Source organism: Poecilia latipinna, unplaced genomic scaffold, assembly GCF_001443285.1.
Source record: "Poecilia latipinna isolate Pla-1442-1.1 unplaced genomic scaffold, P_latipinna-1.0 Scaffold1312, whole genome shotgun sequence".
Taxonomy (NCBI): Eukaryota; Metazoa; Chordata; class Actinopteri; order Cyprinodontiformes; family Poeciliidae; genus Poecilia; species Poecilia latipinna.
The window spans coordinates 74,083-89,553 of NW_015113928.1; the positions used below are offsets into that span (position 1 = coordinate 74,083).

A 15,471-nucleotide genomic window follows, 5' to 3' on the forward strand; every position below is an offset into this window, starting at 1 on the left:
ATAGATAGATAGATAGATAGATAGATAGATAGATAGATAGATAGATAGATAGAAAAATAAAAATCAGTGCTTTACACCAACCTGTTTGTTTCGCTCTAGAAGTGCGATGGCCTCTTGTTTTCTAAGTTTGTCTTCGAGCATCCTGATCTGTGAGATTAGAATTTCAGTTCAGATTTACATTACAGTCTGTTAATTTATATGCGCCTCATCGCCTCCTGACCTTCTCCTCTCTGTCCTCTACTTCTTTCTGCCAATACCCGGTCATGTCCACACAGTTCTGCTCACAGCGGAACAGCTGATTGGTGAGCTGCTCGTTCATGCTGACCATGTTGTGGTGGGCGCCCCGGTAGTCGGACAGATCCTGCTCGGTGATCTTCAGTTTCAGCTCCCACAGCGCGGCGTTGGCTCTGGCCGTCTCCAAGTCCGGCTCCTTCTCGGTTTTTGGCTCATGTTTGGAGCTTTTCTTTCCTTTCCTGTGACAGAATAAAACCCGCAAGGGGGCTGTGATTTTCTATTTGCACGTAAAGGCAGCAAATAACCCGCACTTACCCGCGTTTCTCCCGCTTAGACTTGGAGGTTTTAGTTGAAGGCATGGCTGATGGGGCCCAACAAACCTGGTACCTGCTGGTAGTGAACAATGGCTGCTGTAAGTTGGCCTATTTGTTGGGCTGTGTCTATGGTGACTCTTAATAAATTATACAGGGTATCCTGGTAGTGTCTCAGTCCAGTAAATAAGAAACAAATCACTGGATATTAGCACATGCACATGCACAATAATAAATCCATTATCATTTAAGTGTGTCAGTACACAATTTGATACATAATTCCAAGTGAAATCTACTAATTAATTTTCAGTCCAATATATGAGATGCATAATATATGTATTTTTTTTTTATTATAATGTGATTCGCATGCATGAGTAAAAAAAAAAAAACACGTACATTTTTGCTCATTAAAATACCCTCTAACATTTGATTGGCTAAGTTCAACAGACACCTTATTTAGACCAATCATTGGTCTAACTCAAGCATGGATAATCCCACCCACCGACAGTTTTACTCCTAAATTAAATAAATTTTACTTAAATCTAGCACAACAAATACAATCTCAAACAGGTGAGTTTCATATATTTAACTGTTGACTAATGGTTATAAGTCATATTTAATAAGTGAAATACATGATATAGATTACCTACAGATTGATGTTTTCAAGCTTTTGTTTTGGTTATATAAGAAAGTTTTCTCATAACAGTTGATGTGCATTTAAGAATAGAATATTACATCAGACCAATCATAAAACATAGATATTTAGGGTTTATGACAAGGTTCTGATAACATAATAGATATATAAAATAACTCATATTAGTTTTGTCACAGATATGGAAATGACACAAATCCCCTCTATCTATACATTAGATTTGCTTTGAACATGAATGGAAAATTTATTTTGGATTTTTATTTATTTATATTTGTTTAACTGCTCATTTTTCATGGTAGAATGATCATACAACAGACAACCTCAATGTTTTAAAACCAAGAATTTGTTGCACAAATTAAGATCTATTTTTATCCACATGGGATAAAAAAAATTATACATGCATTCATAAATATATACATGCATCCTCATTAATTTGGATAAGGGCCCAACCTTTTAAACATGGGCCAAAATCAACAATTTCAAATAAAAAACAAACTTATTCTCTTGTGACTGATTTTCTTCTTACCTGCTCAGCAATAAATTTAAAGGGCACTATTTTATAGTATGCAAAATATTTGCCTTAGTAAAAGATGAGTGGTCAGTTTTCTAACTTTTAAGGTCAAATGTTTTCTATTTTGTTGGTCTAAAAATGGGATATGAAAATCCAGAGTCACATGTGGCTTTTTGGCTGTACCACAGCAAAAGTGCCCAGACAGTAGAAAGCTTTTGAAAGCAATTTAATGTTTTTTTTTTTTTCATCCTGAAACTTTTATGAGAGGTACCTATGAATCTTTAATCTCCTTACTAGCAGAAATCAGGAGTCACTCTGCCAACATCATTAAATTTTTTTCTGAAATAAATATAATTGCAATGGTCTTAAATTTCAAAATATTTTTATTTAAGAAGATGAAAATTTGACTTTAAAAGTCAGCTTCAGCACCTGTTGTTTGAGAACCAGATTCAGATTGAAAGGACCACAAATGGCACACCGACCGCACTTTGGACATCCCTGTTCTTGAAGATTTAGCAGCACTAATTGAAAGATTTGATTGAATGCAAATAATAATAATAATAATAATAATAATAATAATAATAATAATAATAATAATAGACTTTATTTATTGTGCTCTTCATATCTTGAGATCTCATTTTAGCCTGGACAGGTTTGATCCCATTGTCTAACCCAGTTTCTGGTACAAAAAAAAATAAAATAAATGGAAGAAAACATTGCAATTTTTGGTTATATGATCATTCATCAGATGAAGAGAAAAGAAAAGATCAAAAGGAGAAGTTAAAAGCGGCTCCATTGTTGCTGTGGTTTCCAGCTCACAAAGCTATCGTGAGTGAAATAGGTTTCTAGGTCATTGAGGAGTATATAGTGGCTCACCAAAAGAAGAAAAAAAAATCCCAAAATGAATAAAAAAAGAAACAAAACAGGTTCTTGATGTTCTTTTATAGGATGCTTTTTTTTCTCCCCAACAAAAAACGTTTTTGCCAGTTGTTGGGATGCAGACAAATCTTTAAAACTCAAATTAAGTACTGAAATAAAATATCCTCCATTTTTAAAATATTATGACATGTAAATGGCTGTAATGATATAAGCAATAATTTCACTTGTTTCAATGTTCCCACCATCAACAACAATAAGTGAGAAACATGTAACATTTTGTGGCAAGTCCTGAACTTGTGCTAACTGCATAACTCCTGACTTTGAATCATGTCTACAAGGTTTTTCTTTTTTTTTTTTTTTGGGTGAATCTTGGACAACAGAATAATTACAATGTTGTTTTGAGGGTGTTTCTTTCTTGAATCTCTCTTGTTTTCCACCAAACATGATTCTGTGTTGTTGTGGCTGTGACTGGGTCGACAACAGCAGGTATCTGTCTGTGTGGTTTTACATTCTTCTATTTGTTTTAGACATAAAAGCTGTTACAGAAAATATTAAACAAATAAAACTCAAAGATATTGAGTTTTATCCCTCATGCTTCTCAAATTTAAATCCATTTAGTTAATGACAAAAAGGAAGTTGTTTTATGTGTTTTGGAAGATCATTTTTAATGATGTTTTTCATTAGCTGTAAACTAAGAAAAAAATCACAAGCCTGTCAATTTTCCCCTAAAATCTTGAATGATCTTTGCTTCACAGTCTTCTTAAGGGTATCCCTGTTGAGCGCCTACCAGTCTTTTTTCCTTCCACTAAATTTTCCACTAATACACTTGGATACATGTAGCTTCTTTAGGCTTACTGCACCACCATCAATATCAGAGACTGTCTTTTGGACAATGTCCATCCAGAGTCTTTCCCATGACAGTGTAGGACTTGAAACATGTTTATAAAGCCTTCCTTCTTTCACTCTTTGAATCGAATTACTCAAATGAATTAACTGCACTCGAATGTATTGCAGTACTTCTGCTTTAGAAGAATGAGTAAATAAATCAATAAACCAATCAGTGTGCATCACGAGACTCAGATGCATGTTCCCTTGAGCAGCCGACTGACTATGTCACTCGTCATGTAATTACAGTTTTCTCACGCTGGGCTCTATCACACAGGATCTGTTTGCACATGATCTCTTCCCACAAGTTGACATGAGGTACATTTGGCTCCTGTCAGCAGTATTGTTTGTGTTGTCCTAAAAAGAACTATGTGTTTTTCCATTGCCATCTCTGCCGTTGTTTTCTGCTGCAGTTATGGGAAAACCACTGAGATAGTTTGCTCACATCTTTAAGGAAGCTCTTCCAACAGAAACAATGTCAAGGCAGGTTATAATTCAGGGTGAAAACCGCTGGATTTTCTCCATCATCGTGTTCAGGATCCTGCAGGCTGGAGCATGAATGTCCAGAGCTGATTATTTATCAAACACACATGTACAAAAAGAGGTAGAAACTGAGAGCATGTTGGGTGTAGCTACTGTAAACTGAATCATATAGGGTCACTCTGCACTCTGGCATCACGACTAGAGTTTGAAGACTAAATTTAAAGGTAATTACTATGACAGTGAGGAGAGAAAACTGAAATAACCCGGAGCTTTTCAAATCTGTCATTATCACTGGAATTATAATGACAAGGTTTGGGTCTCTTCAATGGACTTGTTGGGGTAGGACACCCACAAACATGGCATTCCTGAGGGCAACATTGCAGCATATTAATGATACATAGCAGAGTGTAGATTACAAAGCTGGGGTCCCTTCTCATGCTTTACGGTTTCAGTTAACTTGAAACGAAATACCAGACCTTGAAACGAGTGCTTGTTTTACACGCTGTGTGTGTGTGTGTGTGTAATGTGCTGTGTCATGTCTTAGGTATAAGCTCACACAGCAGTGCATATTTCACCATCTCAACAAGACCTTTCAGCATTAAATTTACATTATCTTTGATATAAGTTACTCTTGTTTGATTGGATATCTGCTTTAGAGAGATATTGCTGCTGCTGCAGCAGCATCGTTTTACAGTTGCAAAATGAACGTAGGTGTGTGTGATTCGCCACAGAAACCCTCACTGTACTTAAGTGGATTATGGCTGCCCAAATATTGCACATTACAAATATTACTGGCAGCATGACACATAGGATCTGTCTGAACATACTTTAAATGGTTTTAAAATGAGCTCACATGGCAGATCAAGAGCTCAGTAAATCCTCACAGAATAGTTTTTATTTCTGGCTTTTATTAATCTCCCCTCACACGACTGGAAAACCAAGACATCCACCAGCGCAAGACAGCAAGAAGTTCTGCACATGCACACTTTGATAGGGGCAAACGACCATTCTGGTAAGCCGCAAGATTGAAAAAAGTGACCGCAGTATTTACAAAAAAGGAAGGAGGAAAGAAAGTCCAATATTTTTAGTCTAAATTACAGTGTTGGAACAGTGCTTTGCACAGTTGAGTGTCCAGGGAGTGGAATGGCATGATGGGCCAACACTGCTGCCAGGCCCCACCCTCCCCACATTGTCCTCACCGTGGAGTTCCTGCTCTCTAACAGCACACTTGCCCTCTTCATACCCTCCCGGCATCTCATGCGAACAGCATCATTTCTGGCAAAATTGTTGCTGGAGCTGAATCAAAGAGGAGCAGGATTGAGACAGGGTCAGTTTACCAGGGATCTCTATTTTGTCATCTTTCTGCTGATGCAAAGTGTACAAATTTCACTTCGTATGAGGACGTTTTGCTCTGGTGTGAGGCATACTTGATGCATCTGCATCCTGCTACAACGAGCAATGCTTGAGAGGGACAGAATTAGCTTGTGCCATGCCAATCTCCCACCAAAACTGGAGAAACAGCTACTCTTGCTTTTCATGCATTCTCTCTTGAAACGTGCCTCGCAGCCTAAACATTTTTCCCTTGGAAACCCTGTGGTTAACACAGAGATGAGTAGGAGTGAGATGATTGCTGCAACATTCTTTTAATGTTTATGCCCACTGGAGAGAGCAGGTTGAATTTTCATTTTTGAAAGTTGATGAAATAGCTGCAATGGATTGTGAAAAGAAGGTTAAGGATTTTTTGGTGGTGATTCATGCTGCACAACTTGCTCATTAGAGCATTAGCTTTAAAGTTGTCGTTTTAGCTTTGTAAACATTATATTTTATGCATTTTCAAAGAAAGCTCCAAAGCCCAAATTAGATGACGAGTTTAAATTAGTGGGATTTTCCTGCGTTTGAAAAAGATGATGTCATTCTCCTGCCTCAGATTTAACCCTCCTCCACCTCATTCATTAAAATTAAAAGCTTTAAGCTCATACTCTGTGCCTATTTTTTGTTTGTTCTTGAATATTGCATAAAGCAGGCCTTACATATAGTCCCTTCAACATCTTAGGTCATTTTCTTCTATTCCTTTTGCATGATGAAGACATTTGTAAAGTAAAAAACACCTTTTTTAAACTATATAAAATATCAGAAACATTAAGAACTAAAGAAAAATTATTGTTGATGTTAGTTTCCATCCATTTTTCAGAAAACAAAGAATCACGTTTCTTTTTTATTTTTATTTTGGTAAGACAAAAATATTATTGCTACATACGATGATAAACTGTATTTTAAAGAATCTGAATAAAAATGCAGTCTTCCACTTCATCAACTTAGCAGTAATGTTTTTAAAGTGCTTTTACCACACACAATCCAGGTGGTGGTGATTCCACATTAGAAAACTTGTTTAACAGAGAAATTACTTTTATTTTAATGTCTCGTGGCACCCCCCTGGACCATGCCTCCCCGAGCAGCGAGCCACATTCAAAAACCGCCAATAATATAAAAATATGTCACTAAAGAAGCTCAGTTGTGGTCTTTAAGATAAATTTCTCCACAAGCCACAAGACATGAATTCATAATCCCAATATGTGTGCACATTTTAAAAGACTAACATTGGTGCTGCTAATTTCTATAAATGTGGAAGCAATCAGCTTTGCTTTTATATCAGCCAGAAAAAATACATCACATACAATTTAAGCAAAAATTAAGCACTTATGAAATTACAAAAGTTCAAAAAGTAACAGCGTGAAGGAATTTTTGCAGGCATTAAGTATTTCAAGACCATTTCTTTCGACCTTATCAGTGAGAGCAATTCATTTTTTACACCTTGAGAAACCCCTTCCCCTTTCATATGGGGATTTTCTTTGGCTTCAGTACAGTCAGTAAGTATGAGCAGAAGAAAATGCAGCCAACAGTAATGCTTCATTTAAAAGAAAATGAAAGAAAAGAGGGAAATACAGCTTGGTAAGCAGGTAGAGTCCTCAGCTCTGCTCTCAGGGAGGTGGGAGGGTTGGGGACTACTGATGGAGTTGGGATGTACCGGCACAGGATTGGTGGATGGCTGCTCCAGATGTGGCTCCATGCCAAGCCCTTATGTCTTTATATACTGTAATCAGATGAGGGGACAGCCCTGAGTGAGCATCGCACCCACTCTGCGTCTTTCCTGCAGCTCCCCTGGTCTCCAGCATCCACAGGTCTTCTCCTCTGCACCCCAGGCTCTGAACACAATGGCCAAGCAGACCCTCATCCTCAGTCTGTGGCTCCTGGCTGGGAGCCTCTTCACCGAGGCGACCTACTACCGCCACCACCGCTACATCCCACACTTCTACCGCTACAGGGAGCCCTCCACCAACACAGAAAACCTCCTGCCCGACGTCGCAAACCCGGCGCCCGAAGTCTCGCAGTCCGGCAACCCGACCTACCCCGAGGTCCCCGAGGTGTTCCACCCGGCGCCCGAAGTTGTCCACACTATCCCAGAGGCTATCCACCCGGTGCCCGAAGTCGTGCATCCGGCACCTGAGAGCCATCACGTGCTGCAGGTCCCCGACAGAAATCGTGACAGTCGGGTTTTTTACGGGATCATGTTTGATGCTGGGAGCACCGGGACCAGGATCCACATCTACAAGTTCATTCAGAAGGATCCCGGTGAGTGCACTGCCCTCTCAGAACAGCTGACTCCCACTCTGTTTGCTGTTAGGTCATTCGCTGTGTGGTGTCAGGACCAACGCGCACCAGCAGAGTGCATGGGAAATTTTTAAACAGGCAGGAGGTGAACTTTTGATGAGTTTGTGTGAGTCAACTGTAGGAAGCTTTAAATAATTAAAAATGAGCCTAAATGTACATGAAAGTCCATGCAATTAGAAAGCAGAGCGGCCAAAAATGCAGAGTAAATAATAATAATAATAATAAAAACCCTCTAACTTGTAATATCTGTTCCGTGACTTTTTTGTAGTTGAGCTGCCTGTTCTGGACAATGAAATGTTCCATGCAGTGAAACCTGGACTGTCTGAATATAAGGACAACCCTGAGGAGGTATGTATGCATGTTGGCACCATCACTTCATCTTTTTATAGGGAGTTGCTCACTGTCACTGAACCACTAAACCACTTGGATTTTCATTGGGTTGGGTTTAAGTGATGTAAACCCTTTGTAATTCCAAAATTGCTGCTTCAGCTCTCCATGTCTGATGATTTCTCTTTTCATTTCTGCACAAAAAGTTACTGCTCTCCAACCTTGCATTCTTGGGGCATAAAGAAATTTCCGACTCATTCGCACACTGATCCCATGAACACACTCACGCAGTCGCTTTAAGGAACTGTAGTCATGTTTTTTCTTTACAGAAATTTGGTAAAGAGATATTGTAGCGCTTCAAAGTCTCAGCTAGGGGGAGCATACAAATAATGAATAAAAGGAACCCGAGAATGGAACTTGGAGGAACCCCATGGGCAATCTTTGTTTTCTGAGATTTATATTTGGTATATGACACAAAGTGGTCCATTTCAGCCAAATAAGATTAGAACCAATTCAACACACCACTCAGTTTACTGGCTTATGAGCCTCAATATGAAGAGTCACACATTCCTACCATGGTTATTTTGAAAAGTTTGAGAATTACTGCCTTTGGAAAAAAATAAAATCAAACAAGATCAGCTATTAACTGTTCCAGAGAGAGAGAGAGAACATGATAAATACACTCTATAGTTAGTAGCTTAAGTTTATAACATCTTAAATGTAGAACTTCATTTATAAACAGTAGGAAAGAGTTAGTGTCTTACATGGAGCTTTGCTAATTGTCCCCAAACCACTTGGGTTTTCATTGGGTTTGTTTTATATGATGTAAACTCACTGCATTTTCCAAAATAGCTGCTGCTGCTCTCTCCTCTAATGTTTTTTTTTTTTTTTTAATGTGCATTAATTAAAAGAACAAAACACATTGTTGTCTTCTGCAGGGTGGGAACACCATCCGCCAGCTGCTGAAGATTGCCAAGAAGACAGTGCCAGAGGAGGAGTGGAGGAGGACGCCGGTGGTCCTGAAGGCCACGGCCGGTCTGCGCCTGCTGCCCCTGGAGAAGGCCAGTGCCCTGCTGAAAGAGGTGAGGCACATTTTTGCTCTGCCATCGGACAGCTTAGCTCAAACCCCAGACGTCCCACCAGGGATAGGGATGAGAAAACCACTAAGTGCTTACAAGTGACACTGAGCAAAACAGCAGCAAGTCTGCCCATTTGGTGGTTATCATGTTGCAAAGAACAGCTGTTGTTGGGTTGTGTGGAGCAACCATATTTGGCATTTTAAGTATTATCCAGGCTTCTGTTCCAGCCATGTTTGTGGTTCAGTTGTGTGTCACTCCAAAACAGTCTGCCAGACTGCAATGTTTGTAAATCAGGTTATATTTACTTTTTTCATTTTAGGCAAAATTAGATTACTCAGGTAACTGTTGCTCTCATAAAGCAAACAGCTTTGCTGAAGCTATGATAAATCTATCCTGCAGGTACGAGAGGTTTTTGAAGAATCACCTTTCTATGTGCCAGAGAACAGCGTTTCAATCATGAATGGAGCGAATGAAGGTGAGTAAACTTTATCTGAGTCAACTTTTGCTAAAGCATTAAGACCAAAGACCGAAAGGCACCTTTAGATTATTCTGTACATAATTATCAATAAAAAATAGGGTGATTAATGTAATTATTTTTCTGCGTGTGATTTTAGGAGTCCTCGCCTGGGTCACAGTGAACTTCCTCACAGGTGAGGCATTTGTGAAGTTTTCTATGCTGGTGTTAGAAGTTGCAGGAGACACTTAGATTCTCAGTCTTGTGTCCTAGACCCCAAATGAACAGCAAAACATGCATTATATTGTTACACTGCTGTGGTTTTAATCACATTTATCAAAAATAAATATATGTTCTCTGCCTTGTTGGACACAATTTTAATCAGTATGATGGTGCTAGTGACTATAATTAAAAATCCTGACTAAAACTAGAACATTCCTGTAGAATATTTGATGGTGCCTGCCACTTGGTGTGTACTGTCAAACACCTTGATGCCTTTTTACTGCTGGGTTACATCACTTTTTAGCCTTATAGCCCGATTGTAATAATTGTACCCATAAAGAGCAAGACTGAAATTTGGAAAAGTATCTTTAAGCCTTTTATTAAAGGCCTACCAATGACATTTTTTTTCAGAACTTCAATTATGTAACATATGCATTTTGAAAAGCTTTGGAAGTTTTATTAGAAAACAAACAAACAAAAAAAAACAACAACAAAGCTAATCGTGTTGATTTCTGCTTTAGACCAATTATGTGTTTAAAACCTACTCTTGTGATATTCCAACTTATATGTCTCCTTTTTTAAGAGTGTCTGCTTGCTTTAGTTAAAATACATCAGTAAATCCATTTTGCATTTCTGATTTAAGCTCTTTAGGAATTTGAGTACTTTTGTAATTTTCATTTTCCTTATAAAAGTGTGAGACTCTTATTATGAAGAGTTTTTGTGAGCTTTACTTTGAAAGTCAAAGTTTCAACCTACGACTTGTAGAATTTCTTGTTTCCAAAAAGCAAAATCACAAAATATCCAATGGTCTAAACAAATGTCTGCCTCACTTATTACTACACCTTCAACATTCAATACAATGCCCCATCGACCTTCATCTAACTTGATTTATGCCTCCTTGTTCTTGTTTTTCAATAGGCCATTTGTATTCCAACACCAGGAGGACAGTGGGGATTCTGGATTTGGGTGGAGGATCTACTCAAATCACTTTCCTTCCAAAATCAAAGGTGAATGAAGTCATTCATGTGCAAATTAAATAAGTTCAAGTCTTTTAGAACTGACTAACACTTGTCTTTGATCCACCAGAAAACAATTGAAGTTGCTCCGAGAAGTTTCACAGCCAAATTCAACCTGTTCAACCACACATATGAACTCTACACACACAGGTAAATGACTTGGCAAATGTGGGATTAAAAAGTAAAGCATGGATACTTTACTTATTCTAAATATGTGCCATATTTACATAGCTACCTTGGAAATGGACTAGTTGCCGCCCGCCTCGCAACACTTGGAGCACTAGGAGCCGATGGTAAGTCATATTCATTTTACTATGTATGCCTTGTGCATTTGCTCTGGGAAATGCTCAGTGTCAGGCAAAAATGTTTATTGTTTCTGCTTTCCCAGGACTGGATTGGAAAGTCTTCACTAGTTCCTGCCTCCCGAAAAAATACAGAGAAGAAGTGAAATTTGGAGGGGACAGCTATAAAGTTAGCGGGATTCCAGGCGGTAAGATAAAAGCCTCCTGAGGTTTTGAATGCTCTCCCATTGTCCTGACTCCAACAATCCATACATTCCTCTCTCTAAAGTCTGGAACCAAACAGAGTACAGTACAATACAGTCTCACATGAGAGCACATATCAGCCAATGCTCGTTTAATCTTGGCACCAAACACATGTTTTATCGTTCTCTCTCTCTTGAACAATTAAACTGTCGTCAACCTTGTATTTAGATGAGAGTGAAGACTGTCAGTTAACTTCACAAATAAGCGAGTCACTCCCATACCACAGCCAAGCAGCCAAACGTTGCCAGGTCATCTCTGAGTTGTTATATTTTTCATTGCAGAGAGATCATTTTGACCTTGGCCTGGTCACAATTGTGTGTTTCAAAATAGGCGGCACAACTGGACTGTGCTAGCTGTCACTCCTGTCAGCACATGGTTTTGCCGGCACAATTGCACCAACTGTTCCCATGGGGCCGTGTGAAAGTTGTCCTTCTGGGGCTTTCCTTTAGATAACGTCTGGTGAGCCCCGAGTTTCACCCGCCCGCTGACCTCGGAGTGCGGCTTCCAGCTCTCCTAGTTGCATTCCATCCGTCTTTGCTTTCCAAAACTCTCTCTTTTCTTCACTTCCCTTAATGTGAAGGAAGACCACTCTTTAAACCTCTGCTGTCTTGTCTTGTTATAGGATATGCAGGCTATAAACTGTGCTACTACGAGGTCATGAGGGTCGTCAAGGGAAATTTTCACCAACCGTACGAAGTGAAAGGCAGCAGCATCTTCTATGCTTTTTCCCACTACTATGACAGAGCTGTGCAGACCGGCCTCGTCAGTAAGTGAGAACAGACCTTTGAGCCACCTTCCAGCGTCATTATCTTTTATGCTAATTATAATCTCTTGCACAAGGTTGGTATTCAAATTGCACGTTTGTTTTTGTTGCACACCAGGCAGTCTAGGTGGTGTGGTTGAAGTAAGAGACTTCAAGAAGAAAGCCAAAGAAGGTAAGAGTTACACCATAACCTCCTTAAAGTAGTCAAAGGGGTTGGGAAGGATCTTTACAAATTAAACAGTCCTGATCTAAAAGAGGCAACAGTTTGTGTACATCTCAGGATGTCAGGAAGTTAGACTGAGAGCTGATGGGTATAAAAAGCTACGGCCATATCACCTTGCTTAGTTCTGGTCCAGAGAACATTCAGTAAACGAGTAACCTGACAAACTTCCTGAAATATATTTAGGACAAGGATCATTCAGTACCATATAGACCAATGAAACTACTTTAAATTCAATACTTTTAAAGACAGTGGAGTGATTTATGAACTCCTGTTCTATCACACACTTTCTTGTTGTTGGTCAAGACTTTGGCAGCTGCATTTTATATCAGTAAAATACCCATGAAAATATTCTAACATACTAAAAACAGCATACATTGGTGAAAACTATTATTCTGAAAGAAAACTATTATCCCAGTGTTCTTAAAATAGAAGCAGGGTGAATTGGTAATGGACTCTATGTAGATGCTACATTTTACTTACATAAAGACTTAGATTTCCTCTTGGTTGGATTTGAGGGACCAAGAACAATGATTTATGTCTTTCCTGTATTAAGGTGGAAATAAAACTAACACCTCCAGTGAGACCATAGAAACATTGAATCAGTGATTATAATAGAATGGGGTGATAAGGTGGGATGGAAATATAATGTATTTAATTTGCATGTATGAAGTACTGCAACAGAGAACAGAGCCTTGGAGAATCCAACATGTGATTTTTGATCACTAAGATTTTTTTATTGCCAAATATCACTGATCTAATGCAACCACAGTACTACAATATCATACCCTTGTCACAATATATCAGCTTCCAGACTACAGCCCCCAGTATCAGGGGCCCCAAGTCTCTGCCACAGGAATTTTGTGGCTTTGAAGTTGAAAAGTTTGGGAACCACTGCATTAGAGGGTGAAATCTATGTTTCTGATTTAAAATGTCACCCAAAAAAAACTCTGAAGAGGCATTTTTGTACCTCAAATGACAGCCAAATAGCTCCATTTCTCCAGCCAAGAAAGAAAAACTTCCACACGTTACGGTGATCAACTTAACTTTCTGACCACCGTAATGTAGAACCTCGCTTTTAGCCAACAGGAATGAGTCGGAGAGTTACATAACACTGTTTGTGTTGTGAGAACACTGTCACATGGTCTCAAGAAATGAGTCTCGCTCAAGTTCAGCTGGCGAGCGAGCTGAAGGTGTCTGCAGGTCCCAGGCAGGAGGGCACCTGGCAGATACACACCACCTGGATGCTGGAACACGCTGACACACACACAAACACATGCCTGGCTGCTTAACACCACCACCCGCAGCCTTGTGCTGACCCCCGGCCGTACTCCTCACACCTCACTGCGTATGCAGACACACATAACAGAAAGGTCATTCTGTCAGGGGTCAGAAAAGGTCTCCCCTGTACTTCTTTATGGATTGTCATTGAAATATTGTTTTGAATATGTGAAATATGCATTTTTTTTTTCTGTATTTGTAGTGTGCAACAAAATGACCAAATACCGTGCCATCAGCCCTTTCCTCTGCATGGACATGACATATATTACTTGCCTGCTAAAGGAGGGCTTTGGCTTCAAGGACAGCACCGTGCTGCATGTAAGTGACTCAGGTTACCTACTGCAATGCAATGTCATAGTGTCCCTGGATTCAAACATTGAGAAAAGTTTCTGTATTTAGATGGAGATTCTTATCTTACGGTTTTTTTCCCCCTCAGCTGGCGAAGAAGGTGAACAATGTGGAGACCAGCTGGGCTCTGGGGGCGACCTTTGACTTCTTCAGGAACTTCAACATCCACCAAGACTAGCTGCAGTCGCTGCCGCTGGCACTGAGAGGGACAGTCTGTCACTGTGGGGCCTCCTTTCCTCTGACCACCCAACCTCCTCAATTCTTACTAAAACCTCATCATCCTGCAAACACTAAATGAACTCTTTTTTTTTTTAAGAAAAAAAAGAAGAAATCACTATATTTTTATAAGGCCAGCTTTTTCTACTGTATATCGAGCTCATCGTTGGTGGGTTGACTTTATTTTTTATAAAACGTTTACATGTTTCCTAATGGGTGGCGGACCTGAAATGTCTTTCTGGCCAACCTGTAAAGGGTAAAGAGGGAAACTTTGGAGGCAGTGATAGGAGCCATGGTATTTTGGTGCTTACTGTGGTCCTGGTGTGCGCTGTGCAGAACAGTGGAATAAATTTAGACAATAGTTGCCGGAGCCGCAACCACAATTGTCTTTCTAGATGCTTGTAAATCTGTTCTCTTTTTATTCTAGCTGTAAATCTTTTTTTTTTTTTTTTATACACAGGGGCCCAGTTAATTTGCTCTTGCCATTAGACAAATAAGACATCATTGGAAACAGAGCAGTTAACTACCAGACAGCTTCTTTTTCCTCAACATCGCACAAAACACTTTAACTGCAGTTATTGTAGCCAAGACATGACTATTTGCTTTGACTTCCTTTACAGAGTTGTATATATTTATCATTATTTGGGTTTTTTCTTAAAAAGACATGCTGTAGGAAAATGCCTCTAACATTGAATGAACCAGTATAGTCTGTTCCACCAAGTGCAGGAGAGAAAAAATATATTTTATCTTATTTTATTGTGACTCTGGAAGCCACTCAAGGATCCAGCAGCATTGTCTGCAGCCATTTAATGATACATAAACCCAAATTACATAAAACATGTCTGGGAACTATGCTTTCTTTACTTTTTGTGAATTGTACAAATATTTAAATAGTTGAAAGTTTATTATTTTTTATTATCTGTACTCAATAACATGTTACTGCTCTTCCTACAATATCCCGTGTTTTCATTATTCACCATATTCAGTTACTACTGCTGTACATACACAATGTAAACTTAGTGAAACTGTTTTTCAATATTTACAAAATAAATTGTCATGGCGCACAATTTCCAAGAAATATTTGTCAGTATAAAAAGTCTGATGTCTGATCATTTGTACATTGTTTTTAATAAATGTTGTGACAATAACCAAATAGGTATGTTTTAATAAAACATGAAAATGTGCTTAGTGTCATGGTGCCGTGTGTTAGAAAACTGCAAAATCATCAAAATGTTCAAAAAGTAAAACTTCTATAACAGATAGATTCATTTCACACAGAGTGCTTTTTAGGCATTTATCATTGTTAGTTTTGGCATAAAGCTAGTGAAAAAACAAGAACATAATAACCAAAAGGGATTGTTAAAACTGAAAGGTAG

The 15,471-nt window shown here is 38.9% G+C and overlaps 2 protein-coding genes across 2 annotated transcripts in view; one reads left to right on the forward strand and one right to left on the reverse strand.

Annotated features, from left to right (window-relative positions):
- LOC106961549 (basal body-orientation factor 1) overlaps window positions 1-1,148 on the reverse strand; it is a 15,101-nt gene extending 13,953 nt beyond the window's left edge. The window contains exons 1-3 of the mRNA XM_015055350.1: window positions 550-1,148; window positions 221-473; window positions 82-147 (exon numbers count right to left, since the gene is read on the reverse strand). Coding sequence (XP_014910836.1) covers window positions 82-147; window positions 221-473; window positions 550-593 — 363 coding nt within the window. The 5' untranslated portion in view covers window positions 594-1,148. The remainder of the gene's footprint in view (window positions 1-81; window positions 148-220; window positions 474-549) is intronic.
- Window positions 1,149-6,203: 5,055 nt separating this feature from the next.
- Window positions 6,204-15,279, forward strand: entpd5a (ectonucleoside triphosphate diphosphohydrolase 5a). Its single transcript, XM_015055356.1, has 13 exons — window positions 6,204-7,585; window positions 7,893-7,972; window positions 8,890-9,033; window positions 9,430-9,505; window positions 9,645-9,680; window positions 10,625-10,713; window positions 10,793-10,872; window positions 10,954-11,015; window positions 11,111-11,212; window positions 11,890-12,033; window positions 12,149-12,202; window positions 13,734-13,849; window positions 13,968-15,279. The coding sequence occupies exons 1-13, from the start codon at window positions 7,168-7,170 to the stop codon at window positions 14,055-14,057; spliced, it is 1,491 nt and encodes a 496-aa protein (XP_014910842.1). The 5' UTR covers window positions 6,204-7,167; the 3' UTR covers window positions 14,058-15,279.
- Window positions 15,280-15,471: the final 192 nt, after the last annotated feature.

What these genes read in the sequence shown, in the direction of transcription:
- entpd5a (XM_015055356.1), top strand. Translation starts at nt 7,168, where the DNA reads ATGGCCAAGCAGACCCTCATCCTCAGTCTGTGGCTCCTGGCTGGGAGC. An exon ending in CACAGTGAACTTCCTCACAG is followed by an intron (nt 9,681 to 10,624) that starts GTGAGGCATTTG and finishes GTTTTTCAATAG; the next exon opens with GCCATTTGTATTCCAACACC. An exon ending in TATGAACTCTACACACACAG is followed by an intron (nt 10,873 to 10,953) that starts GTAAATGACTTG and finishes ATATTTACATAG; the next exon opens with CTACCTTGGAAATGGACTAG.